Here is a 27,221-nt window from a genome sequence, read left to right as displayed (position 1 = left end):
AGTTTAAATTTGTGTTGTTTAGAGAGCAAGGATGCATTTTTCATCACTGCTTACTTTGAATAGGAAATTGCATTTCTTAATAAATGATGAAAAGTAACAAACTACTCTTATGGATTTTGGATTTATTTTTCCAAGCAGATATATTTTTAGAAAAGTCAGTGTAAATGTTGCTAATATTGTTTAACACTGCTCTACAATTCCATATGGAACAGCAAAAGAAACACATAGTACATTTGTAATTTAGTCTTTTTAGTCTTCAGAACCACAGAAAGGCTCAGACATGCAAGGATATTTTAATGACACTATAGCTAACAATAGACCCAAGAACACCAACTACCCTATCTGGGATACAACTTCTGTTAACAGGAAGATGAAAACTTTCCCTCTTTACATGTTTCATAGCAAAACAGATGAAACTGGGCATTAATGGCTCTATTAAATGTTAAGGAAACCTTCCTATCTGACCATTTGGGAGGCACTCTGGTCATCACACTCCCACCACTACAGACTGTTACTGCAGGGACTGAAGCTCCTTCCCCCTTTGCAGTGGGTGGCTGCAAGGGCTGATTGGTGCCACTCTCTTGTGCCACTCTCAGGCAGTCAAACAAGCTTTCTTTACTGGTTCGACCCTGGGATTCCAAGAGCAGAGTCTCAGATGCCTGAATCTCTTAAATAATTTAATAATGGCAAAGTAGCACAAAAAACAGCTTGAGCTTGTATTTCCGAGGAGGAATCCCAAACAAAAGAATCCCTGGGTTTTTATACCCTCACAGTCTGTTCATACTTAAGTCTGCGGTTCTTGGCTCCTGCTGTGTCTTGTCACCTGGCTGGGCCACAGGTCCCTGAGCCCCTTGTTATGGAAAAGGTTGGCAGTTCATAGCCCCTTGCCTCTGGCTCCTCCCACCCAGAGCTCAACCTGCAGCTCACACTGCAGCTGCAAACCTACACTGAATGTATCCCTCAACATAAAAAGAAACAGATTGGAATTGTGAGGTACACGCATACCTTGAGAAGCTGCTCTATTCCAGTGAAGCAAAGCTCGAGGATAGGTTTCATTTTCTCCTACTATGCTAGCTTCTTCTAAAGAAGAAAATAATCTAGTTAAATAGAACCATGGTATAAGCACACACAACCACAAAAAAAAAAAAACCCTGCTTATCTTCAGTCTGCTGAAATATATTAAAAACTTGAGGCAATCTGTGTTACAGAACAAACAAGATTCAACCCATCTGAAACTCATAAAAACCCCTTTCATTTATATGGCCTTTCCATTTATCTGCCTACATAAGAGGGCTAGGAACAAACTATGTAATTTCACCCTGAACTATGGCTTACCAAGTGTCTCTCCCATGCCAGCTGTAGGAGATTCTGATGCATACTTGAGGAATGACAGAAAATGCAAGTCTTAAGAGCACATAATTTGGACTTTGACAAATACAAGGCTGTTATAGCTTTGGCCATCTGAAACCCAGGACTAGTCAGGTAAAACGAAGGCTTCAACTCCTTAACCAGCCAGACTGCAGTCTTTTACATGGCAGTGCTTCGGCTACTTCAGAAGTTGTCCATGTCACAGTTTGAAGGTTCATGAACTATCAGATAATTGAAAGGATTTATAACTTGAACTTCTAGTGTAATTATGGTTTCAGCTGTACTATCCCACAGCTGATACAAGGATTTTGTATAAAACATATAAAGTCATTTTAAATCAATCCCCAGTTGAGATGCAGATATATCTGAGTAAAGGCGATAAGAGTTTTAACTCATAGAAAAATGCTGTTTCTTTGCAAGCATGCACTTCCCGCCAAGACTGTCATTACTGTACCTTATCTAAAGATGATTAACTCAGACACCTTTAAAAAACATTAACTAGAAATGAAGATGTTAGATTAGCCCATCAGCCACCAATAGGTGCTTTCCATACTAAGACAAAGCTGGCAATGAGACCTAGATTTGGTATAGAGAAAGTTTAAAATACTGGGTTTTGCAGTTTCTAGAAAGATTTGCCATTGCACTTCCATTGTCTCCCAATGACTTCAAACTCAAATCCAAGTTCAAGCCATCTAGTTCCAGCAAGACACATAGGACAAGTTTTTTTTCAAATCTAAGAGAATCAACTGCCCAGCTCCTTACACCTGCTTCAAGAGTAACATCAGTAAAGTCACAAAAAGAAGAAGGTGCTGAGAAAATGCATTACAAGAGAAAGAACAAAGGACACTATGACTTCTATGCATAGTACAGGTCAAAAGTAAACCTAAAGCAATCCCTACTTTTACAATTGTGCTTGGGAAATCCAGGGAAGAGAATTTTTAGCACTGTGCAATTTTCTAAAGACTCTCTGCTTATGCCATTTTAAAATCCCTAAGTCAGAAATTGAATGTATTGTAACTTTCAGTCTACGAAATCATCTTTAGAAGTGAAAATGAAAACTGATAACTTTCCAGTGTGAAAAGCAGGAAAGAGGACAAGAGCTTCATTAAAGTTCTAACATTCCACCTCCAGAGAAACCCTTTTCAGTACATATTCAGATTCTTACTCTGATCAAGTATGAAAGCAGCATTGCTTTGTGCGACTTCATAGCCTTGCTCTGCCAGAAGAAGATACTGAACCACAGCAGAATTTGAATCACCATCTTTATAGCTGTTGTAGGCAGTCATCAGTCTTTCAGACCAACGCCCCCGTTCACAGACATTCTTAAACAACTGCAGAGGAAAAAGGAAGGGGGAGGATACTGGTTTGTCAGGAACTTCAAAAATTTAGGTTTTGCAAGAAGTAACACTTTCACATTCTGATGCCTGTTCAAAATATTTGTATTTCACATAAAAACATGACAAGCAAACTCCACTGCTCAAGAAAGGCTTACTTTAAGATACAAGGAGCTAAGCAGATAGATGCTTAGCAACTTGTAAGATTATTAGCAAAGACAGCAACTTGTAAGATTCAGATGCTTACTCAGAATTATTTAGTATCTTAGTTTTGTTACACTTAACTCCAAGAATAAAAGAAGAATTTGGTACTTATAAGTTACTGTTGCTTGCTTTGCATTCCATTCTTTTGATTTTCTTCAAAGTTAATAAAGGAAACAGAAACCTGACATAACAAAAAAGCCAAAGATTTTTCTCATTAAATACAAAAAAGTTTGCTAATGTATCGCCTTCCCTTTTGATAGCCTTGACTCTGCAGTCACTGCTGGAAACATCCTATACAGGCTGATATGGTTATAGCCAATCTCTTGCAAGTCACTATTACTGATCTTAACAAACAGGTGGCCTTACCTCAACAGCAGTATGACAGGACCGCATCACTCCAGTGCCAGTAGCATGCATCTGAGCCAGATTATAAAAAGCGAGAATGTGGCCACCCTGGGAGGCCAAGTTAAAATATTTCAAAGCTTGTTTATAGTCTTTCTTGACTCCAATGCCATCTAAAAGAAAGGTTAAATCATTGTTACTCATTCCTCTTGCAAAGCAGCATTGTATGAAACAGTACTTACTCTTTAAAATTACTCTAGAAAAGCTTTGTGACAAAGTCAGGAAAAAACAGAACTAAATACAAGCTCAATGTAGAAAGCCCATTCTACATGCAGTGTATGCACACTTCTAATGCCACCTAGTGAACAGTGACTGAAAGGGCAGGTGCTTAGACCTGCAAATGGTTTTGATGTCACTTACTGTAATACATGGAACCCAGTTGAAGCTGTCCATCAACCCACCCCTGTTCTGCAGCCTTCTGGAAATACTTCAGTGCTAGCTCATAGTTCTGCAGGAAGATTTGGTCCAGTCATTAGAGCCTTGCAATTCACCAAAGTTTAAGAGAGAAATTATGCATGTGCATATGTGAAAGGACAGATCTATTTTACAGAAAAATTACAGAAAGATTTTCCAGTGAAAATATTCCCCTGTTCAAAATCTGGAAGCAAAAAATGAAATAGACTACAATAACATTTAGCCTGTTGTAGCTCTGCAGCTATCTCAAAGCTGACATCCACATATAGCATTGCTATGAACAGTTATGCTTAACAGAATGGAAGCTCTGTTCTGTTTCTGGAACACCTACTTATTTCCTCAACTTTGGGCTAATTCAAATTTTGAGTATCTGTTTGCAGAGCTAAATATAAAACATTTGACAAGAAACTTTCCTGTGGGAAAAGCAATAAAGCAAATGAACTAATTAGAAGTTTCAGTGTTCCTTCACTCCCACAAAAGTCACAAAATGGGGACAGTTAGGATTTTATTTCACAAGAAAATTACAGACAAGCTCAAATCTCCTGTTAAAATGCACACTTCTGTGCATTTCTAATAGCTTAAGCAACATTTTCAAACCTCTGAGAGCAAAATCAGGATGTTTCTTTCATAGCTGCTAATCCCATAGTGCTTTTTTTTTTACATTACAGATTTCCTCAAGGAATTTTCAGTCTAACAGAAATCTTCACAATTAAGCTTTCCACAGTACTTCCCTCCAGCAAAAAAAAAAAAATCTGTTGGCAACAAAAAGTCACACAATCACCTATGATAAGAAAGACGACTGTCAAAAGCTTACCACTGGAACACCTCTTCCGTAGAGGTAAGCCATTCCTAATCCACTCTGTCCAACTGGATTACCCTGAAAACACAGAAAAACACTTCTGCAAAGAAAGGCAAAACCTACACCTCTATCTTTCAAATCTGGTATGTGTTTAATGTCATGAAAACATATAGTACTCAAGAGAGATTAATTTTTTGTCCTAGTAATAGTTATTTAGGGAGGAAACAGCATTTGCAATAACTTTCATTCAGTAACTACACAGCTGATGAACGGGGAAAAAGCTTTCAACATTAGTTATGAAAGTCTACTGTACACTTTTACAGTGTCATACAAGATGTAGAACTCATAACTCTAGAATGATGGGGCATTAATAGCTTACTTATCTTTAGTTTTTCCAACTTCAAAGTGTTTTGGGTGCTACAGAAGCTCCCAAAACAACTCCAGTAACTCTAAGAACCTGTGTTAAGGGTGGAATGGTGGCTGCCCTGTAGGCTACATTACTAACCACTGCCCCTGCAAAAGCAGGCACTATGGCACTGCTTCAGTCCCAGGACAGGCAATGGGACAGATCAGAAAGTTTCAGTCAATGCAGAGTGAGCACATTGAGAGATCCTTACTTTAGCACAGAGATGTGGAACAGCATCCTCATTGTGGAAAGTAAGAGCCATGAAGGCAGTTATCTTACAACAATTCCTTTAGAACTTAATCTAGTGTGTTTCATATGCTGAACACCCTTCCTGGAAGACAACTCATGCTTTAATTGTACAAGCACTATCATAAGGCATAGATCAAAGACACATATAAGGGATTAACATGATCAAAATACATCCTCCCAAAAAGCAAACATTCCATTGAGATGAGAGGTATAAAACTATTATATATTCATATAACAGAAGCACTGTAAATTCCTCTGACAAGACAACTTCAAATTCACAAAGACTAGCACTTCACAGAATTGCAGTCTGTTTAGATGGACAGTATTTCATATTGATGAAACAGAGTTAGACTCTATTCATGAGAGTTAGACTCCTTATGCTGAACAGAGCTTCATGAAGCACCATGGCCAGAGCAGTTTTTGACATGTTAGGGAAGCAAGATTATGAGCTAATTAAGCTGGGACGGAAGCTGGGAATAAGTGTCTGCACATGGAAGAGCACATGAAGCATTTGCAGCATTTCAGAGTTTATCAACTTAGTGCACACGCTGTACTTCCACCTTACAGATAATCATACCATATCAGCAGCTTTCTTGAAATACTGAAGGGCTGTTTCATTGCTCTGAGGTACAACATCACTTCCTTCTGAATACATCTGAAAGAGAAAGCCATTATTGAAGAACAGTCCAAGTAGTCAGTTTAGCATGAAGACCATGAAACATCTTCACTTTACATATTCAGAGGGAGTTACTGTAATTAGATTATTCTGACTATTGCATTACTGAATAATCATTAGAACTTGTCCAGAAGCAGAAAATACACCTCTCTGCTGCAAAATTCAGAGGGTTTAACCTTCTAATGGAAAATTAACTGCCCAAAAGTTAATAAAATTAATTTTTTTAAATGACAATACCTTTTATTTTTCATTTCTACCAATGTGCAGTGAAAAACATGCAATCAAGCAAAAATCTTGAGACCAGTGGCCATCAAACTGTATTGACAGTCAAAATACTTTGCAAAAACATAGCAAAAATTGGTTACTAAACACAGTTCACTTCAACAACAATTAACGACAAAACACTCAACCAATAGAGAAAGCAGTAACTGCAATTTCTTCTGTCAGGTGCCTTGAACAGCATATTATGCTATTTTTTAGGCTTTAAGGACATTAATTTTGAATCCTCTATTACAAAGACAGTCTGAAAAAGATGAGCTAGAGCTGGTGCTTACTGTAGCCTAACCTTAGAAGGTACTCAAATGGACTAATAAGGATTTAGCTCTTCACAGGCTGAAGGTAGTCTGCAACCTCGATCTCAGACAAGTGACCTAAATACCTTTCTAAGCAGTAAGGCATTGTCATCACTGCCAGCAGCCTGCCAATCATGTTTTAAATTAAAAATCATAGAACAGATTGGTTTAAAGATCATCTAGATCCAACTACCATGCCATGGGCAGGGATGCTAGCCACTAGACTAGGTTGCTGAGGGCCCAAACCAGCCTGGCCTTGAACACTTCCAGGGACAGGACACCCACAACTTCTCTGGGCAACCTGTTCCACTGGTTCACCACCCTCTGAATAAAGAACTTTGGCTTAACATTTAACCTAAATCTCTCCTCATTTAGTTTAAAACCATTCCCCCTTGTCCTATCACTACCTGTTGCGCAAAATGTTGCTCTCCCTCTTTTTTGTAGGACCCCTTTAGGTATTGGAAGGTTGCAATGAGGTCGCCCTGGAGCCTTCTCTTCTCCAGGCTGAAAACCCCCAGCTGTCTCAGCCTGTCTACACTGGGAAAGTGCTCCATCCCTCTGATCATCTTGATGGCCCTCTTCTGATTAGCTCCAACAGGTCCATGTCTTTCCTGTGCTGAGGAGTGCACAACTGGACAAAGTACTCCACGTGGGATGTCATGAGGGCAGAGTAGAGGGGGAGAATCACCTCCCTCAACCTGTTGGCCACTACTCTTTTGATGCAGGCCAGGATGCTGTTTGCCTTTTGGGCTGCAAGTGCACACTGCTGGGTCATGTCCAGCTTTTCACCCATGAGATCCCCTAAGTCCTTCTTCATAAGGCTGGTCTTGATGACTTCATCTCCCAGTCTGCACTTATATTTGTACAGGTGCAGCCCTCCCATTTGCACTACTTGAGCTTCATGAGGCTCTCATGGACCCACATCTCAGTTTTGTCCAGGTCCCTTTGGGTGGCCTCCCATCCTTCTGTTGTGTCACTGCACTGCTCAGCTTGGTGTCATCTGCAAACTTGCTGAGGCTGCGCTCGATCTCACTGTCTGTGTCACTGGTAAAGGTATTAGAGAGCACCGGTCCCAAGACAGAGCCCTGAGGGATCCCCCTTGTCACCAGCCTCCACCTGGACATAGAGTCATTAATCACAACTCTCTGGCTATAGCCATCCAGCCAATTCCTTATCCCCCAGATATTCCACCATTCCAATCCTTGTCTCTCCAATTTGAAGACAAGGATGTTGTATGGGACCATGCCAAAGGCCTTACAGAAATCTAGATAGCTGCTATCAGACATTCTTCTCTTGCTGACCATTGTTTTCACTCCATCATAGAAGGCAATCAGATGGGTCAGATTAAGATTTGCCTCTAGACAAAAAAGCCTTAAATCTGAGATAACTGAAACAAAGGCCCACCCTGCAGATACATTCAAGCTTTAGTGCAAAGTAAGTACAGGCCTATTGGCAATTCTGACTCAGATGCCTCAATTCTCTACACAGAATGGAATGGAAATAATTTCCTTCCCATTTCCTTTCACAACTTAGTATTTTCTTCTGGGAAAAGTTTTGAGAAGCCTAGTTTCCCCCATACATTGTGTGGAAAAGAGTAGTTGCCTATTTAGAGTTTTGAATTCCACCACAGAAAAAGGACATTCAAATATTTAATTATTTGATTAAAAAAAACCCAAACAAAACTCTAGTTCAAGCACTGTTTAAAAAAACTCCAAAAATTCCTAAAGTAAAGGAAAACTTAGACAAGACATAAAAGACTACAACACTCAAATCCTGCAGAAAAATTCAAAACAGGAGATAAACTGCAATACTTAGATTCCAGAATTCAAGTTTTAGATTGACTGATATCAGAAAGTAGGAAACATTCTCTATTTTTCATTGCAAGGCAGTTTTCTTACTTTTCAGAGTGTTTATATCTTACCTTTCCTAAAAAAGCCATAGCATGGGAATTGCCAGCATTAGCTGCTTGATTGAAGTATTCAAATGCTCGCTATAGAAAAGAAAACAAGTGTTTTAATCACCATGATTTGAACAACTTTTCTTGCAAATGGAGTAGAAGCAGGTAGATTTGTTTGCCAAGTTACCAGGTTCTTCTGGGAATAAAAGTTACCAATCCCACCTATTTTAATATATGTGACAGGGCTCTTCACTTATTTAATTGCAATATTAAGTAGCAATACCTCCAACCAGTGTATTCCAAAAACCAGAAGGGGAAAAACCAACAAACTACAACTGTTACTATGCACTAGCTACACAGGTAAATCTTTCTTATTGTACCATCAAACCCTGTTTAGAATAGGCAAGATTTGCCAATTCCTATTCTACTTTTACACAGAAACTGGTTATACTCCTTCTGATCACTCACTATAATCTCTGAACCCTCCTGAAGCAGTAATTTTGAGGTATTTTAAATATGATGACTAATAATTTCTGTTAAATAATTACTGTACTGGATTAAATAATCCTCAGGACTCCACATCCTTAGCACTCCATTTTTTCAATACATACTTCAAGACGAGGTCAACTATTTTAACTTCCATAAGCAAGGTAGCTTGGCTTACATCTGCAGAAGTTCTATTTTCTATGCACACTTAATATCTTTAGTATTTCAAGTTGCAGTGTTTTGTCTACAGAAGCAAAAGATTCTTGCAAGCCACAAACTACACTATCATCACTAATGCAGGCCCACTGCATCATGAAGATTGTACCACATTTACAAAAGCTCAGCCTGCTCCAGTACTACTTGATAAGAAGATTTTATTTTTGACATTCTTATTTCTGAGATGGTTAATCTTAAACTAATTATGTAAAAAAATCAGTTCCATCTTCTAGTCACATAAAGACTAAGTTTTATTGAATAAGGCTATTGAAATTATTACATATCATACAGTGGTACTTACACACTTTTGCATCAGTTTCTCAGTTATACTTTCTCCCCCTCTGCCTAGTGTAATATGCATCAGAGATATAGAGAAAAGGTACCTGATGATTTTGCTCTACTCCTCTTCCTCCATGCAAGTGCAACTGTCCAAGGCCGACCTAAAAAAAATTTACATTGCAAGTAAGTGACTTTTCCCTTGGGACCTCCTTTTTCTAGCACTACAGATACAGGCGAGCTAATTACATGCACAAAGACAGACAATATCAGAGTTAAAAGATGCCCCAAAGTTTGAAGGCACAGATTTGCTTCAATAACTAGAGTACAGTCCTACATTTTCACACTAGCCTAAATGGAAGTTTATCATAGATAGAAGCAACATACTGTCCTAGATGTAAAGTAACAACTGTTCATCTGAATCCTGCCTACCTAAGTCATAAGCGATACATGAACAAGTTGGCTTGGGGCAATTTGCCTCTGTTAGCATCCTCCCCTCCTGGACTGTGTATAGAGGTCCGGTCTGCAGCATGCAGCAGTCACACAAGAGCAGGAGCAGTGAGAAATTGAAATCCCTTGTCAAGACCAGTATTTTTATCTAGCCTTCCTGCACAACATCTGAAGCTATCCTTGAAATAGTCTGGCTGGTTTCTAATGAAAGCCAAGATCTCATTCCTAGGATGCTAAAGTTGTTTTCAAAAAAAATTGCATTTTCTGTCCAAGTTCTACCTTAAACACACTAAAATATAAGTCTCTTCACATAGAAACTAAGGGGAAAATAGGAAACGGGTTGATTCCAAATGAAGAGAACACTAAACTTACAATGCTTTCCCATGTTTCATAAAGATGTTCCTGTAATTTTTGAAAATATCTGAATGTCATTAGGTGAACTGAATCTTACCTGTGCTTGTACATCTCCCTTCTCTGCTAAAAACTGGTAATACTGGATCAAGTCTTCTTCTAGCATCCCACTTGCCATTCCTGGATTTTCTACTTCATCTGCTAAGCGAATTCGCTGAACCACTGTGCCACCAGTCAAGGAAATGTCACTAGCAACTGGAAAACAGATGAGATAAATTTTCAGACAGGTTTTTTCAATACAGAAGTTACACCATAACTTAGTAAAACCAGACATTTACAGAGCTTCAAGATGTTACTCAAGAGAGAATTAATTACTTTGACACCCTTTAAGACATTTCAATAGAGATAAAAATAGCATATCGTAATGCAGAGCCAAATGGGTAACTTGTTTAATAGCAGAAGTTCTCTATTTATCCTATTAATGTTGGAAGTACTTTAGTATCTTCCAGCTGAATGATAAAGAAGCACACAGAAAGTCAGTAATGTTACCCTAGTAAAACGTTTTTACCGTGATTAGCTACAAGTCGGTAGTGAGTGAGAGCAGATTCACAGCTCTGAAGGACGCCTATCCCAGCCCAGTACCGGTAACCCTAGAAAGGAAATGGCATAAATATGGGACTATCAATTAGTTGGGAACATACTGCTTGCAATGTTACAAACTTCTTTCACATGACTTGATCAAGATTTGACAAGACAATAGGCTGGACGAAGGTCACGAGCCCATTGTAGCTACATAAAAAAAACAAATGACTGACACTATTAAAAGGTTAAACATGGCCAGCATAGTTCAGATATTACTCAAGAAAAAGCAAACAAATAGAATAATGCTTAACAGAAAATATGTAAAGCCTTTTATTTACATATTGCACTTTGTCTTAAATCTCACAGTACTAATTAAAACAGCATTTTCTGTAAAGAACTCTTTCATAGTACTCATTTGATTACAAAAATTTTAAGTCTGACAACTCTGATTTAAGTCAAGAGATGTAAACATAGTCCATCTAAATTCATAGCGGCACATAGCTTAAAATGAGCAGACTCATCCTTGAATTAAAAATGAATAATGGGGAAGATACTACTGTCCACCCAATTCATGCAAAATGATGCAGTATTTGGACAGGGTATTCATATGAAAGGAAATCTTAACACTGAAAATGTAGGAGTACAAAAATACTCTTTTATGTTTAAGGTTATTAACCATCTTACTTACCAAGATCATATGAGCAATCAGATTTCCTCCTAGAGCTCCAAAAGTGTAATACACCAGGGCCTTAAAACAAAAATCACTGGTTATTTAACATCAGCCCCCAAGAGAAAACACCAGACCACACACAAAATTTCTAAATTACCTTAGCTTGACTAGAATTGACTCCTAGGCCAGATGCATATAGAAATCCAAGCGCCTAGAAATAAAAAAGCATACCTTTTAAAAAACCATGGATCAGTTCTCCTGGAATATATAGGCATAAAGATTCAAAGCTGCAAAGAGTATGCCAAGCTCTACCTTCAGTTTGGTGCTGCCTATATCTATGCTCTTCCCTGCCCCTTTCAAAGTATGAAGTTTCAAAATCATTCAGTTGCTTAGGATGCTAGCATTAATTAGTGTTTCACTACAATTCAGACAAATGAATCAAATGCATGGAGCAAACTACTACTTCCCAGAATATCAAGTGTAGATCCAAAGGTCTTAAACAGTGAAAGTATCCCAGTTTCAAGACCCTCAAGTGAAGCTAAGCAGTATCTATAAGGTTATTCATGTACCCAGTTTGCCTCAGACACCAGTGTAAAGATCTGTAAACCCCAGCCTTGCATAGAAAAGACTCGCACTCTTTGATTCACAGATCCTATCAATTCACAGTTTTGCATCTCTTCCTCCACTGGTTACTTGCAACTGTGACTATAAATACAAACAATCAGAATGCTCTGAGCTATTTATCTGAGATTTTTTCAGAAGTTATTTTTGTTTTAAAGATTTACATAGTTATTGCTCTACCTATCACACCTGTTACCGCTGGCAGCTCAGAATAGAAACTAATAGCACAGAAGATAGTGTATATGTAAAGATGCTTATATTTCACAGTGTTCTAAGACTATTCTAGGCAATCTGAAAGCATACACAAAAATTATCTCATGCAGACAGTACTGAATTTTAGATCGATAAAAGTCAAGGTCATCACTGAGAGATAAAGTCTCTAGAGAAAACAAGTTCCTGCTTTCTATGGTAAATGGGTTACCATTAAACAGGGAACACCTGGAGATTCAGTAGCCAAAGAGAAGACAAAGTTAATAGCTCCTTAAGAAGCTGACACTTCCAAAACAAGTGATAACTAAACAATAAGTATATGCAGATACTGAGACAAATCAGTAACACCCATATTTTATGACATTTTGTAACAGTAAGTATGAATAATTCTGTGTGCAAAGGCACAGGGACAAAGCAAGTCCCAATCCACTAAACACATGTCAAGTTTCCTAGGAGTTTTTATTTCCTAGATTATAAATTCAGATAAAACTGCAAATGAAAAGTCACAACATTGCACAAAAAACACATAAAAAGTACACAGTTTCAGAAGGTTTGTTGGCTGGAGTCACCTATATCTACCTGTTTTTTTGACTTATACATTCAATGTTGTCAGTCATACAAAAGGGGGAAAAATTAAAAGACCATCACCATCCCATATTACTGGTAGTTAAATATTTTAAAACTGCAACAAAAGATGTGTTTGTGTTTACTTTGAGGATATAGGTGCCAACTATAAAAGCACCCTAGAGGAAGTACAATCTATAAACATGTATAGGTTACATTTATTTCATTTATAAACCTATAGAAACATCTGTAGGATCTAAGGATATACATACCATTTGTCCTTTAGGAGAACCTTCTTCTGTTAGTTTTTCAAATAGTTCTTTTGATGACTGGATGTTCTGCTTCAGGTAATCCCCAAACAACAAAGCATAAGACACTTTCTCCATGGCCTTGGTATGATTCATGTCAGCTGCTTTCAGAAGATACTGATATGCTCTTAAGAGAAAACAATTTCTTTGTCAACTTGAAGCAATGTAGCAAATTCCATTCATAAACCTGAAGATTCTGGAGAAGGGTTGTGTTTCTCTGTTTTAGCCTTTATTTTCTAAAAATGCATCTACCTACAGTCATTTGTTCCCACTACAAATCATCAATATAAACAACAACACATGATTTAGTTAATGGACAAGCTGAATTTTAATGTTTGCTCTACTCCATAAGCAAAGCAGTATGCATTTCCTAAGATACACAAGAAATGTAAGGTCAAATGATGATATTTTTGTAGCAACAATTTTTAGTTCTGTACTAGGTCTCCAGTAGAACCATTCCCGTAACAGTCTTGTATATCACGGTAAAGAGAAGCAGCGTGAAAAAGACTATGTAGTCTGTACAATCTGAGTACAAAACCACTCCTGTGAAAACACCAAGCCTTGGGCCCAAGACAACTGCATACATGATCAATTTGGTGCTGAAAAAGTCATGCTAACTAACAGGGGGATCTCTGGAAACTCCTTTCTATTTCAGTCTGGGAACTGGTAGTCCTTCAAAGTAATTTCACAGCAGCTGGTTTCACAGCAATTAAAAACCTCCTAACCTCACACATGGTTACACAGTATTAGCAAGCCTGCTTCAGCTTAGCTTCAGGGACCTTTGAGAGCATTCCAAGATTTTCATTTACCTCTCCTTTTTATTCTCAGGCTTCTTCTTGTTCTTTAGGACAGACTGAGGCATACCTGGTTCCTCACAGACATCTTCCAAGGAAGTGTAAGGTGTACAAGAGAACTAACACCTAATATTGTTTTAGAATTCTTACACTATTTTATACTAAAAAATACTACTCAGAATCCAATAGATATTGCCACTCTTTGTCTTTGCCAAGGCGCAGACAACTTTAGATGTGCCTCACTTTCCTTCACACAAAGTAGAAATACACTCCCTTATTTCCACAAATGAATCTAAAATAAGTTATAGTCCTCACATATTAATCAGCAGAAGTCACCACTTACTGAGGAAGTTGTCAACATGAATAGGAGGAAGATCTAAACACAGCAATTCTAAATTATAGTGTTAAGTCCACAGCTATTTAATCAGTAATTGGATGCCTTCAGAAGAGAAAGTAGAATGAACAGAACACTAATTTCTAATTTTTTGATTTGTCTACAAGCATTACCCTCTTCTTTCTAACAACATTAATTATTAGAATTTTAATGATTTGTTTATCTTAAATTTAATACTATTTTTATAGTGACTAAAACCATCAGAAAGCAGGAGAAAAAACAGAGCAGGACAAGAAATGCCAATTTTTCCCACTTCATCTTTGAAGCAGAATGAGAACCAGACTGTAAGAAGCATGTGAAAAAGGGCAATTATCTCATATCACGTTCTCAGTTTTTTTCCTGGCCAGTTGCCATGTATAAAGTGGAGCTAGAGAACTGCAGCATCACCTTGCATTAAGTCAATGTTTTGATGACACCCACTCTTCGGAAATTATTCTTACACAATTTTTACTGCATTCAAAGGAATGCAAGAATTTTTTTTTTTCTAAATACCCTGTATTTACCATCTATCTTCTATCACTGCATAGTTTGATGTTGAGTCCAATAAAGCTCAAAATCTCAGGACAGCTCATTCAAGCTCTTTTTGAGTTAAGCAAAAGCGACCAGTCATATCATCCTTCTCCTGTGGGGGCGGATGAGGTATACTTACACTTTCTTCTGAGCCTTTTTACTGCTTTCATTAAGGATTTTCATTCCAATCTGATACACATCCTCAGCTTCTTGCATCTGCCTTCTCTTATTAGACTGCTCTTCAGCTAAAAAAAAAAAAAGCCTACATTAAGAGCTCAAACTATACCATTCAAGACTATCCTCTCAAAATTCCTATTTGTTCTAAAGGGTAAATACAACGAGAAACATGCTTTTGAAGACCAATAAAGGCATTACAAAAAGCTTTCTAATGGATGTGTTTGATATATTTATTAATAGATTATTTCTTCTTGTGTGATGTCTCTCATGTATAATTTTGCTGCTAAAATGTTCTTTTCATTAATTGCTCAAAAGCAACCTGTGCAGGTTCCTCCTTCAGAAGGACGTTTCCTAGAGAAGGGCTGCCTTTGTGCAACAAATCATTAAGTATAATGGGCACCACTGTCAAACCCTTATCCTCCTACAGCCTCAGAAACAGTTTTATAAATGCCATCACTGCAAGATTTCCAAATCAGGTCTGGGAACTGGCATTTTTTAAAACTTCTTCCATCATGAAAACTTTGCCTTTATAACTACTTGTTTATTATAGTATGAAGTGGCCAGGGACTTCTACATCCTGAAATAAAGAGCATTAAGAGGACTGAAAACATGAGCCTAAAAAAGCATTCCTTGAACAAGGACAAGCCAAAGGTTGCTTACATTCACAGAAGCCCCACTTTTGATCTTTCTTGTAATCATAGGTTGTTGCACACCACAGCCTGCCATCTTCCCTCCCATCCGCAGTGCACTCTGCATATTCCTTCTCCATAAACAAAAACGGAAAGTGGCAAGGTTCACCATCTGCTGTGCCTCCAATAGCTGTCAAAACTGGAAATACACACCCAGCAATTAGACTACTCTCCTTTATTCCCAAATTTAAATCATATATTACAAACAGAAAAGTGCTCCTGTATTGGTTTTAGGCACAACCATGACAGAACATTACACATGACAAAATGCTATATTGAAAGTACTGGAGTATCAGCAGGGAGTACACTCGAACATACAACTATATGAAAAGATTTAAGTGAAATCACTATGATGTAGATGAAAGAATTCTCATAATTATGAGTTTGGTAATTTTCTACTCTTGAAAATACTTAGATTAAAAATATTATTTCATCTTGCCAATATATTTAGTTAGTTACATTCAAAGTGGCTTTGAACAGCACAATTTATAATTTCTCATGCACTAAAACTTCAAAGGTTACTGATTCCAGTATCACAATATTTTAAAATAAAATCAATCTTCTATGAAGAATAAGAATTCACTCTCTAGGTTTTGAAGATGGAATTATTTCAGTTAGGCTTTTATAAAAATTTTCCTCTTTCACTAAGCTAAATCCAACAGTTGGGTTCAGCTTCATTTGCAAACCATGCAATTGACAATGTCAATTATGGAGTTTTTTCAATTTAACTTTGTAATTTTTGTAGTCACAGAGAAAACTAGCTCCTTTTTTTGAAGGTTTATAATTGAAAGGCCTAAAGACTATACTAATTTAAATATTTCAGGTTGATTTTTTGAAGCAAAAGAAAGTCTTTAGGTATAGCTGGATCTGTTGAAACCTCTCTTGATAATTGGATGCCTACACACAGGTTCCACCACATCACTCCAAGTTAATTATATTAAAAGAGAGAAACTGTTATTTTCAGTAACTCCACTCAAAAATAATATGTTAATATGCAATTAGCCTGGAATAATTTCAGATATTTGTTAATATAGAAGCTCCTGCTAAGGGTTCATGTAACTACAACTTATGGGACCTCTTATCACTGTCATTTGAACAAGCTCCAAGTCCAGGATATCAGCACTCCTCAAGAACTCATGGTTTTACTTGTATTGTTTTGTTCCTTGTCTCCTGTGTGCAAAGCAGTTTTACACAGTGCTCTGCATGAGATGTAGCTGCATACTGAAGTTATGAAATTACTCTGCCCCAATGCTCCTCCCCACTTTGCATTTTTTAAATTCTAAATTCAACCATAATGCTGTTTTTCTTCCCAGATAATAACAAGGACTAATCCCAAGAGCAACACAGCAATGCAATCACAGGTTAAAATGCCCACAACAGTTATTTATGTACTTAGATATTGATAAATACTAAGTGAGGCAAACAATTCACCCAGAGGATAAACCAGCTTTTGTCAAACGAAATGCTCCAGAAGCAATTTACCTCTTTATTATCTCTGAATAAAATACCTGGTATTTCATTATAGTTGTTCTAAATTACATATGAATTGTTTCATACTTTAAGCTGCAGGAAACCCAAATATGGATGACTTACAAGTACTGGCAACATTACTGTAAGATTCTTCCAAATAGGAAAATAAGTGCAACAGGAATTGCCAGCTCTTTATATAAACTTGTGAGCAATTTTCAGCAAAAATTGTTAGTATGGAGCTTTAGTGTTATAAAACCCTAAAACACAAAATAGCAATAACAAAAGAATTATCATTTTCTTTACACACAACCTCATCACTCATCAGAAGAGAGTAGGACAACTTTTTTAGAAAGTTAAAACCTTTACTAGCACTAATTGTAAATTACTGATTCTTTATTCCATATACTACAAAGCATATGTGGAAATTTGCAGAATATACTTCTGTTCCACGCAATGTCATGACCATACACAGTAGCTAAACTATTTTTAGAAAAGCTTTTATGTCCCTTAATGCAGTCCTATCACCAGTAGCTCATCTGGAAGTGTAACATCTCTACCTCAGATAGATGCTCAGTTAAAGCGTTTGTAAAGCTGTCCTTTAGCACACCTTTCTCCTAACAGAAAACATATACTTTTCTTTCAGTATTGCTTTTTTAAATGAAAAATTCCTCCATTCACACTGCTTCATTAATTCATAAGATGTTCCAAAAACTGTGCAAGACTTAAACTTATGGTTTTTGAAAGTCACTTGCTGTATGTTGATAGGCACAGTTAAAAACCTTCATTCCTGAGGAGCTAGTCAGCTTGACATATTTTTGTATTAGATTAAAAGTATCTTAAAGTTTACTTTTGAAATAGACTGCACTGACTAAATATGGTGCTTAGTTCACTGTTTTGTGGCAGAAAGACATTTAGTGGATTTTACATACTTTTTTCCTGTACAAGACCGGATCAAACAACAACACAGCAATGGTTAAGCCTATTACTGAGTTTTCACAAACTTGTATTAGTTCTGCTCTAATAAGGAAACAGCTTAGAAAACAGTCATTACATGATAAAGCTCATTTAATAACTCCTGCTTTCTTTTGACATTTCAATATGAGTTGAGAAGACAAATATCATTAGCACCACATAACTGTATTTTTCAGTAATATTGAAGATTTACTTTTTATGGACAAGTAAAAAGGAAAAGCCTGCTGCACAGGCTAAGGTACTCAACTGTGCCATCTAATTATCATTGACTACTAACTGCAAATCAAAAAATCATAAAAAGCCATATTAGAATTTCCTGGGAATTTAGGCCCAAGACGTAAGGTATTACTTATATTTAAATCTTCATGAAGTTTACATGCAGTTTAGATGCTGCCCTGAGGCTTGCAATGCTGTTCCAGGAAGCTTGTCTTTACATTACTATTTGTTCCTTTTCTGTCAATTAACTCACCAGGCACACAGCCATGGATTGAAAAAGACTGATGCAAATTTCTCTTTGTATTGCTGGTGTACATACAGAGCACAGAATCTGTAATGACTTCTATTTGAAGAAGTCAGAGCCTTCTCTGTTTGATAGTTAAAGCTTTCCAGCAAGATGGAAACAATAAAAAAAAGGAATATTCTTTCAAATGCATCTGAAAATAACTACTCATTTCAATCACAATACATTTCAAGACATTTTGATGCTACGTCTGATGAAAAAGGCAGCAACTACCATTCCATTGCAGAAAGGTTAAGACACTTTTTATTTCATACGTTCAAAATTACAGTTTGTGTTCACCCATATGCTGGAGTTATGCAGACTCATCTATGCTAACACTTGTTGAAAAGTCTGTGAGCAGTTACCTGGACTCTGTATTTCTGCTTCTTCCAAATCCTTATTTAATAGATCTGACATTCCTAGAGAGTTCAAGTCTTCCAGTGAATTCTCTTTTTCCTCTTCCTGACTGTGAAAGCTCTCTTCATTCTCTGACTGAGAGTCCGATTTTCCAGATTCAAGGAAGATCTGACCTGCTACCACTCGAGTTCCTGTGGAATGATCTTTTACCTGGTCCTCTGCAGATAAAGTCTGAAGGAAAGCAGCCACATTATTTAGAAGATTAGAAACTGAGAAGCAGCAGCTGGCTTAAAATCAATTTAAAAACTTCTTAAAAGGTATGGTTAATTAATTAAACAGTCAAATCAAAAGTAAACTGAGCTATATCAACTCTCATTGTCTGTATCCCTTTCAGGTCTTTGAAAAAAATAAGTTTGAAACTTGTAATACAGTATTAATTTCTCTGATGCACAGAAAAAATTAATGAGACAGCAAGAGATACAAAAAAGCTTAAAAGCTAAAATCAAATTATTGTTCTGAATTTCAGACCTTTGCTTTCACTCCACAGGTTAATCAGAATGACTAGAAACTTATCTCCTCACCTTTGACTCCAGTGATTCATCTTGATTTCCTTCTTCATCTAGAAGAGACATAAGTGAGTAAAAATGCTTTTCCATGAGTAACTATCTCAAAAAGAAAACCTTTAGTTACAATACTGTACTATAGTTCTGAAATAGTCTAGTGTACTATGTTGACTAATACACTTCAGAAAAACCTTATTACTGTGACGAGGAAGAATCAAATGTTTCAGGGGTGATCCTCTTCCTTAAATTATGCCAACACAACTGTGTGTTCCATAGTGAAAAAAGTGTCATTTGTCTAAATCCAAATCACAGTCTGAATGGTTCAAGTCCAATTAAACTACTTAAAAAGGTGTTCATTAAGTGAAAAAGGCCTGTGGTACATAAGGTTTTTAGTCACCAAATCAGCATTAGTACCAACAGCTTCAGCAGTGACCAGAAAGTTATATTCATACCCCCATGCTTATAATTAAACATTGTCCTTTACAGAATGCCAATTCATTCTGCCTGACCAGCATATTCAAACCTTTATGTAGAGGTTTCTCTCCAAAACTGTGAGGAATTAGTTTGTCTTTAAGATACTCTTCAGGAGATGGAAGTCTTGTTTAACTGTCATCTTTCTTGTCTAAAAGCTATATGATATTTTATTAGAAAGACTGGAAGGAAAGAAATGGTAAACAAGAAAGGCTATTAGGCAGACACTAAAGGAATACATGTGAAAAGGTGAAGATAAACAGAAAAGCTTATTTATGACATTGTTTTTCTGAATATTTTATGCAACAATTGTCTGTTCCTTTAACTAAAATGGGCTTCAAACAACTTGGCCTGTATTATCATTTTGATGGGAAACCTCTAAAATTAACATCACTGAGATGTGACTGTTCAGTCATCAGTATCTGATATCACCTCATTTCAGCAAAAAAAACCCCTACATTTGACAGAAGATGCCACAGGCCTCTCTCTCTCTGGTACACAACTCACATTAAAATAAAAGCTCAAAACATAAAGAGACCACTTAGCAAAGCTGCCACTAACTCCTCCTACACTTAGAAATCCCCCTTTTTGAGGCTCTGGGGTGCACAATGCCCTGTAGCAGTGGCAAAGAAATGATGGGTTGGAGACCTGCACTGTGACTGGAAAAGGTGTCTAAACTGATAGATATTAATGCCCTTTACATGAGATACATTTAGTACACTACAGTTAGCCATGAAAGGCTACCTGCATAAACACTTCCAACAGTTTAAAGAACTCTGCTGACTCCTGTAAGCACTTAGCAGCAAACGAAACTTGCACAATTTTCATTGTCATGCAAGTAAAGTGACTTACCAGAGATAAACCATCTCTGAAGCAACAAATTCCAAACATGACACTTCATGGGGTCATGTTTTGAAGCCTACTACTATAACCCTTACAATGAAAGGGTTCAACTTGGAAATCACTTTCTGGAATCTAGATTCCATATTGTTACTTGAAGTGCAACCTTTGATTGGAACCAGTGAAAATATGAGGGAGAATTCAACTTTAAGCTGTAACAGCATAACAGAAATTAAGAAAAAATGTGAGGACTTGTAAGTGAAGCTGAAAAACTATGGTGATGAGATGACTGAGTACAACTGAGACATATAAACAAAAACCTGTTGAGGATGGTGCAGAGAATGTAAAGCTCAAAGAGTTTGACTGCCAGCAGTCATGGAATTAAAAAGGATCTAGAACAGTTGAGGCAGGTAAGCAGCTGTACTCTACAGGTCTGAAAAAGAAAATGCATACAGCACTTCAGAAGAACTTGTGGAGACAGCAGAGCACTCCAGATGAAACAGACCCTGCAAGGAGCAACCAAGACAGCATTAGAACAAACACAAATTTGGAAAAAAAACCATCATGAGGCATAAGGAAAAAACAAGGCCAGCTGCATTTTTGGCAGAGACCTCAGGGCTTAGCAGCTTGAGGAACCTAACAGATAAGGGTGATTGTGATATATCATAAGAAGTTCTGCCACTGAACTTTGACACTCCAGATCATGATATGACAATTGGTCTTTAAATTCAGTAAAAGTACACATACATTTAGGATACTTGCTAGTGTTTCTATTTTGAAATTATGAAAGAAGTTGTCATTTACCATGTTTCTTACATGTTATATTCTATTATCCTAAATAATTTTGATCTAAGACCAAATGCCACCTTCAAACTTCAGAGCTTGTCAAGACATCCAGACATGCTTCGGGAGAGCAGGAAAACTAAGGGTAACCTACCTAGTAGCTTGTATGCTCCTTCTAATATATACAAAGCATTTATAAAGTACCTGTTACTGCAGTAGGAAGCATCATGTTTGTTTGTTTGTTTTTTTTTTTTGAACAGCTACACCAGCTAGGGTGATTGTTTTTGTCTGTATAAAACCAGCCTATATACCTGACAGCACTTGAGCTTTCTAACATTTCAGAAAAGGCTTCACTAACTGATGTCAATCTGTGGTGGTAGGTTCACTGTATGTCAAAAGACCACACAAGAACAAATATAAATAGGTTATACTGTCTATGCACACATGACAGAACAATTTTATTGTAACTTCATATGCAAAAGGTTTACTAAATTGAAAGGCAAGAGAGAGACACCTGAGCAACATAAGGTAGAGTTCACTGTTTGCTCTTCTTCTTTGAAAGTAAATAAACCTATTTCCATTCTATTGCATCATTTAAATTTTCTCTGAAGAAACCAGCTTTGTTACTGAGAAGTAGTACTTGAACGACTGTTTTCAAACAGTGGTTCCAAAAGGCACTAAAGCAAAACCAAAATAATATTTTTTCTTAGCTTTGAGTCTTCTTCTAAGATAGGCAGATGAGGTTGCAGAGATAATGAATAGTATGACTAAAGGAGGGATCACTTACAGCCTTGTTGTTTCATAGAACTGCTGACTAATATGCACCCACTGGTTATAGAAGTGTGTTTACTCCTATGAAACTGTTAAAACTATTCTGAAAGTGTTAATGACAGGTCCATGAAAGGTCACAGCTGGACCTAGAACAGTTTATTAGTCAAGGCTGAGCTACTGAACAAAGTCGCAGATGTTATGTTTATGCACCTGCTTCAGAGATTAAAGCTGATAGTTTAGCTTGTTTTTCCACAGTTCAATTATACAAAGTAACTAAGTTTTTTATTATTATTATTATTATTATTTTTATCTGTTACCAAGGCTGTCTAATGCCATAAACCTCCTCTAAAAAGGCCAAATGGAGATTAATCTCACAATTTGTTAAACAAGTTAGGGAGTGCAATGATCTATTAAAAGGAAAAGGTAGGCAAAAATACCTGTGGCTCAAATGGGCAGCTGACAATGTTGTACAGAATGCTTCACTTACAAACAGTGATGAGCTGTAGACATTGCTGGGTACTCTCACACCCAGCTAGGACTTTAAAGCACTTCATAGAACCAGAATCTTTTTTTAACCATCCACCAGTTCATATATAATTAAAATCAGCTTTAAGAAGTATTATTTTTTTCTCAATTAGAAAGGCCAGTGTTCAAGTACGTAAATATATCAAAAGTACTCTGGCAGCCTATGCTGGAGAAAAAGATCCTCCCATATGTTGGATAAAGCTCCTATCATTTTGTGAGAATTACTGTTTTCAAGAGAGCACTAAGGAGAGAAGGGTAGAAATCAGAAGAGCTATGCAGTGTGATTCAGCAATAACATCATTAGCTTGAGGCAATTTAACAGTTCCAAAGTTTTGCTGTACCAGAAGACCAGATCAACTAACAGCCCATAAAGCTAAAGGGCTGCTACTACCAGACAAGAAATACCACTAGTTTCAATGTTAAAATGGTCACTCAGGAAGTAGCCAAAAATTCAGTAAGCAAAGCAGTCTCCCACAGCTCCCTAACTGATTACTGTTGTCAGTTTCCTTCTAGTTTTTGCCAAGCTCTTCAAGCCTTAAACACTTTGACAACAAAGCAACTAGTGGGCTTCTGCTGAGAGCAGGGATCTCCCAAGTGGAGTGTGCAAACCTCAGGGAGTATGCCAGCCAACTCACCAGGGCTGCAGGAATAACATACCTTTTGGACTGTTAATACATAAAATTTTTCTTAGTACAGTGGTAATTCCACCTTTATTTCATTATTTTTTCATCTGTGTTTTTGTGCATGTTTTATGAGGCGCATAATATGTTAGGACAAGAGTACATCAATGTTTAACTTACAAAAAACACATGTAAAATGCATGCTCAAAAATCTTTCTATGGAGAGGGGTGCATGAACAGAAATGGTTTGGCAGTGGCTGCTTTAGAGCATCCGTGAGAGATTTTCTGTAGTACTTCTGGCAATTTCTTTCAAAGTTGTTTTTGTGCCAGTGACTAGATAGACATGGAAAGAGGATGCAAACTCTGTTTATGCAGTTCTTGCAGGAAAGAAGGTAATCTTAAGAAAAAAAATACCTCAGACAGCTTCTCATCAATTTTTTGACTGATTTTTTTTTTCTGTTTCAGCACAGAAACAGACTTGATAGCATAGATGCTATTCCCATTACATGAGGCTTTAAAACATACAGTGGGTTAAGTAAAATCCTAACGTGGCACCTATTCAGCAAGAATAGTTCCAAAGTATCCTTGGCAGCAAATAAATTGTTCCCAGCTACAATCTGTGCAGCACACTCATTTTAGTTCAACTAGAAGATTGAGATATAGGTCAGCCCTCACCCTGAATAAAAGTCTTTTTTCCAGTGTCCTTTACAATTGCTGGCTAACTAGTTACAGAACTTACTCTCCAGCAGTTCCTCAGTAGGAACTGAGATTCCCAACCAGCCCACAAGGCAAAGAGTTTAGGGAATATTTTTCAATCAGGTAAGTAAAAACAGAACGGTCAGGGAAAAGCACTGACTTGTGAATAGGCAGAATAGGCTGAAGCTCCCTACAGGAATATGAGTGTGCTCATTTGTCCCACCAATCAGTGGGACAGCATAAAAACATCTGCCTATTGCTGAAGTTAGCCATGGAACACGTAGGAGAGTCAGAGGAAGAATCACTTCCTCTCTTCAGGCAGAATGAGAACAATTTTACCTCTTAGTCTGTAAACAAGAGGAAACAATCCCATGAACCAAATAATACTGGCAATCAACAAAAAAAAAAAAAAAAAGATTTTTTCAATGTTCTTAATGAGTGATCAGCAGGGGAAGGTCATCACTCCTGCAATGACCAGAAGATAGCCTGTTTCATTTGGAAAACACACACATGCTTAACGCTTTTTAGCTCCTTTTGCCAGTGCTTCTTAGTATCTTTCCCCAGTCCTAATTTTAAATGCCTTCATAATCTGCAGCAATATCATACATTTAAAAAAATATAGTGCCCATTCCCTTACGCTTGAATTTTCTCATATTCAAGTTTTCAATAAATTGATTTAAACAAAGTTTATGACAAGAGAGTTACATCTAAAATATTCACTACTAAAAAAAAAATACTCAATAAAAACTCTTCCTACAGTAAGCAAATGTCATACTTGGACCATTTTTACTCATTCTTCTTAAAACCCCTCCCACTATACTCACATCCCAGATGACTCTTTCCAGACCAGACATTAGAAGCAATTAAACATTCAAGGAAGCACTTAAGACACAGTCCCAAGACTTATACCAGTCTCTAATACAGAAAGTCATACTGCTACTGTGGCAAATCAAAGCATGAAATGAGGACAACTTTCAGAATTATTCTTGTCAAAAATTGGAGCAAGAAATGTATTCCTCTCACAGCTTTCTGCCAAATGACGGACTCTGAACACCCTCTCCTAATTAACTGTGGATATCAATGAACAGATTGACATCACAGTAGCAATTTTAGTTTGTAAACACCTCCTAAGCCTACATTCATGCACTGTGCTTTCTATGGCCTTTTAATTGTACCACTTCAATTGAATCTAAACATTTTGTTTATACAGGCTGAATTAAACTATCAGAACTTCATGCTCACAAAACAACTTTGTGATTTTGGACTAACAGTCAAGAGAGGAGAGCTGCATGGTAGTACAGCCACTGATGCACACTTGACTAGCCCTTATCGCCTAACTTCCACGTACACAACACATGATTCATCTGACATTCACAGCCCCATCTCACCCTAGCTTTTTTCTTCAAATACACTACAAATGAGAGCATACAGTTCAAAAGTTTGGCTACATCTCTTTGGTTTCACAGAACTTGTGTCCATCCTGTCTGTAACTTCAAAAATGCACGCCTGGCTTATAAAATGACCTACAAAACTCATATAATTCGGTAATATTATTTTAAAGTTCAACTTCCGACTGCATACCGGAAAATGAACCCCAGACTACTGACCTTACCTCTAGCGAAAACGTTAAGTTACTTTCCTGAAACGGTGTAAAAGCCAATCCCCAGCAGCACCGCATATGGCTGTCGTTACGGTAGCGGCTTCTGGCTTTATAAATAAATGCACTGCACATCCCCCCCACCAGCCCATGGTGGAAAGAAGGGTGTGGGAGGTAGAAACCCCAGGAAAGGAAGTAGATGACAACACATGAGAATCAGACAAAACCCCAGCAGCATAACAACAAAACAGGGATGGGAAAAAATATTATGGGGACATAAAACAGGACGCATAAATGTTTTCTACGCATCGAGGTGAGAAAACCGTTCTGATAAGGCTGAAATCAGCATTATCAGCGCCTCGGGGAGAAAACGCGTTCTAGGGAGAAAAAACGCCTCACTTCGCTTTTAAGCAGTGCAAGCACTACAGAGTGGGCTGCTAACGAGCTGCTTAAAGGCAGGTACGGCACTGAGCAATGCGTCTACCCCTAGCAGGCCTACGGGGCAGCGCCGGTGAGGCAGAGCTCAAGCCAGCCCGGTCCCGCCACCCGCGGCCCCCCAGCTGACAGGAGCCCCGCTCCCCGCTCCGCTCCGCTCCGCCGCCTCAGCGCCCCGGCGAGGTCGGCGCTGCCCCCACGTACCCCAAAGCCCCGAGGAGCCCAGCGGGTCACCTCCCCCGCTATCGCCGCCTCCGCGCCCCGGTGCAGGCGTCGTCAGGACCCGCACAGATACCTCTGCGCCCCCCTCCCCCGCCGCAGGCCCCGGGGGGCAATGCCGCCGCAGCGCTCGGGCCCAGGGGGGCGTAGGGAGGTGGAGCCGAGGCACTCACCGGCCGCGGGAAGCGCTCCGGCCGCGGGCAGCGCTCCGGCCGACAGCGCGGCCAGGCACAGCGCCAGGGTCACCCAGCGCGCCCGCCGCCCCATCCCGCTGGGCTCTGAGGGGCCGCGCCGAGCGCCCCCGACTCCGGCTCTCTCGCCCCGCCCACCGCGCCGCCGCCACCAATCAGCTGCCGCGCTGACGGCCGACTACGGGCCGCTGGCAGCAGCACACGCAACTTCGGGGAACGGCTGGCTCTACATGGCCCGCTCCGATTGGCTCCGCGGAGGCCCGGCTCGCCCGCCACGCCCTCCCGTTAGCAAATAGCGCCGCACGTGGCTCAGCGAGGGCTCTTGCGCGAGCGATTCCTTCCGAAACGGCCCCTTCCATTGGCTCGTTCGCCATTCCTACAGCACCCACAAGTCCTTGCGAAGGCCGCGGCGCCGCCTGGGAGCGTGTGCCCCCGACGCCCGCGGCGGGGCAGGGACTACGACACCCACAAGTCCCCGCGCCGAACGGCGCAGGGCGCGAGCGCGGCGTCGCCGCCCGGAACCCCGCCCATTCCAGACGGCGGAATTCCGGGGCAGGACATGCGCTTGCTTGAGTGGGAGTATGGAAGCGGCA

The 27,221-nt window shown here is 38.6% G+C and overlaps 1 protein-coding gene across 1 annotated transcript in view; it reads right to left on the bottom strand.

Moving 5' to 3' along the window:
* SEL1L (SEL1L adaptor subunit of SYVN1 ubiquitin ligase) overlaps positions 1–26,804 on the bottom strand; it is a 34,817-nt gene extending 8,013 nt beyond the window's left edge. The window contains exons 1-18 of the mRNA XM_068192681.1: positions 26,611–26,804; positions 19,499–19,536; positions 18,926–19,148; positions 15,591–15,758; positions 14,893–14,998; positions 13,020–13,182; positions 11,510–11,563; positions 11,371–11,430; positions 10,669–10,750; positions 10,201–10,355; positions 9,407–9,463; positions 8,346–8,414; positions 5,754–5,831; positions 4,537–4,599; positions 3,669–3,756; positions 3,273–3,421; positions 2,534–2,699; positions 1,006–1,080 (exon numbers count right to left, since the gene is read on the bottom strand). Of these exons, the coding sequence (XP_068048782.1) occupies positions 1,006–1,080; positions 2,534–2,699; positions 3,273–3,421; positions 3,669–3,756; positions 4,537–4,599; positions 5,754–5,831; positions 8,346–8,414; positions 9,407–9,463; positions 10,201–10,355; positions 10,669–10,750; positions 11,371–11,430; positions 11,510–11,563; positions 13,020–13,182; positions 14,893–14,998; positions 15,591–15,758; positions 18,926–19,148; positions 19,499–19,536; positions 26,611–26,704 (1,888 nt within the window). The 5' untranslated portion in view covers positions 26,705–26,804. The remainder of the gene's footprint in view (positions 1–1,005; positions 1,081–2,533; positions 2,700–3,272; positions 3,422–3,668; positions 3,757–4,536; positions 4,600–5,753; positions 5,832–8,345; positions 8,415–9,406; positions 9,464–10,200; positions 10,356–10,668; positions 10,751–11,370; positions 11,431–11,509; positions 11,564–13,019; positions 13,183–14,892; positions 14,999–15,590; positions 15,759–18,925; positions 19,149–19,498; positions 19,537–26,610) is intronic.
* Between the last annotated feature and the right edge of the window lie 417 nt (positions 26,805–27,221).

This window comes from Anomalospiza imberbis, chromosome 6 (genome assembly GCF_031753505.1).
Source record: "Anomalospiza imberbis isolate Cuckoo-Finch-1a 21T00152 chromosome 6, ASM3175350v1, whole genome shotgun sequence".
NCBI lineage: Eukaryota > Metazoa > Chordata > Aves > Passeriformes > Viduidae > Anomalospiza > Anomalospiza imberbis.
Note: the sequence above shows the minus strand (reverse complement) of the source record. Positions and strands in the feature narration are given on the sequence as shown.